General features: G+C 41.7%; 1 protein-coding gene across 1 annotated transcript; it reads left to right on the top strand.

The window, feature by feature from the left end:
• The first annotated feature begins 292 nt into the window (after positions 1 to 292).
• LOC139117678 (uncharacterized) lies at positions 293 to 1,264 on the top strand. The gene has a single exon (XM_070680921.1). The coding sequence runs from the start codon at positions 293 to 295 to the stop codon at positions 1,262 to 1,264; it is 972 nt and encodes a 323-aa protein (XP_070537022.1).
• Positions 1,265 to 1,648: the final 384 nt, after the last annotated feature.

Here is a 1,648-nt window from a genome sequence, read left to right as displayed (position 1 = left end):
TCTTGTATTTGATTGACATGTTAGTTACCCGGATGTACGCCAAGTTGCACGCCATGTTGTCTGGTGTACTGGCATTAAAGCATGGTCGTAATAAAACTGCATCATGAAACATGGTGTCGGAGCGGGATCGGATGGTAAGAAGTTGTAAATGAACCATCAAAGAGAAGCCAAACTGACTGCGAACAGAAACCAGAAGAGTTTGTAGAGCTTTGTTGATTGACAACGCCTCAGTCGCCCTGACATTGACAACGAAGTTGACAAATCGGATTGGTAGCGCAGTACGGTAAGCAAAATGGCTTCATCAAACTTTCCAGTACCAGCGAGTATGGAAATGAAAGGTGATTTAGTTCAAAATTGGGCGTTCTTCAGGTCAAACTGGGAAAATTACGAAATCGCCACAGAACTGAATAAGAAAGATCAGAAAATCAGAGTAGCAACACTTCTGTCAGTGATGGGAAAAGAATGTTTCCGAATCTATAAACACTTGGACATGAGTGAAGACGATAGAACGGACGAAAAGAAAATACTTGATGCTTTAGAGAAACACTTCGAGCCCACCCGAAACGTCATCTATGAACGATACGTTTTCAACACTTGCGAACAAGATGTCGCCGAGTCAGTTGATCAGTATGTCACAAGGTTGAGGCAGCTGGCAACACGATGTGATTTCAGCACCCTGACAGATGAAATGGTGCGGGACAGAATTGTACTTGGTACCAAAGATGGCGCCGTGCGCGCTCGTATGTTGAGAGAACCAAAGCTCAATCTAAACCAAGCGATAGAGATGTGTAGAAGTAGTGAAATAACACAGTTACAGTTGAAGAAAATAGGTACAACAGAACCAGAAACTGTACACTATGCTACGAAATACAAGCCACGTACAACTAAGAAAGCAGTTGCAAGTACAGCAAAACGCCATGTCAAACAACTACCGTCAGAGCAGCAGACAAAAAAGCAATGTCGCTATTGTGGAACAGTACACGAACTGAAGAAAGATCGCTGTCCAGCATATGGAGAAGTGTGTAGAAAATGTAATAAGAAGAACCATTTTGCACGAGTTTGCAAACAACAGAAGGCAAACAAAAGACGTACAGTATACAGTGTGAATCAGGACGATAGAGGGCAGTCTTCATCTGATGAGTCAATGATGTTTGTGCAACACAGTGTTGGAACAATAAACACTCATGGCAAACAATGGTTTGTTACGCTAAATCTGGCAGCTAAGAACAAACCAACCCTTACGGAAAACCTAAGTCCACAGTAGATGAGAGTAGATCTACGGACCGTCTGCAGTAGACTTTATGTAGATCTACATCAGGGTTTTGTATATGAACAGCCACAGCAGTTTGTCTACATGAAGCTTTGTCTACAGATATTGTCCACACCAGACATGACTATGTCTACATTTCGCACTAACTTCGTCTACGCTTGATCTACACTGATCTACCATCCAATCTAAGGGAGTTTCATCTACAAAATTCACTTAGGCAAACAAAGACTCATCTACTCTACTTAAAAAATCTCCATCTTGTCTACATTTAATCTAATGTACTGTTTTTTGCTGTATACCATGTCCAACAATCCAATCCCTTCAAATTCTATGATTGGCAATTGCAGGCTCCATGCGAGAAGGCATCAGTAAAAGACA

Source organism: Ptychodera flava, chromosome 18 (assembly GCF_041260155.1).
Source record: "Ptychodera flava strain L36383 chromosome 18, AS_Pfla_20210202, whole genome shotgun sequence".
Taxonomy (NCBI): Eukaryota; Metazoa; Hemichordata; class Enteropneusta; family Ptychoderidae; genus Ptychodera; species Ptychodera flava.
This window is presented reverse-complemented; position numbering and strand designations above follow the sequence as displayed.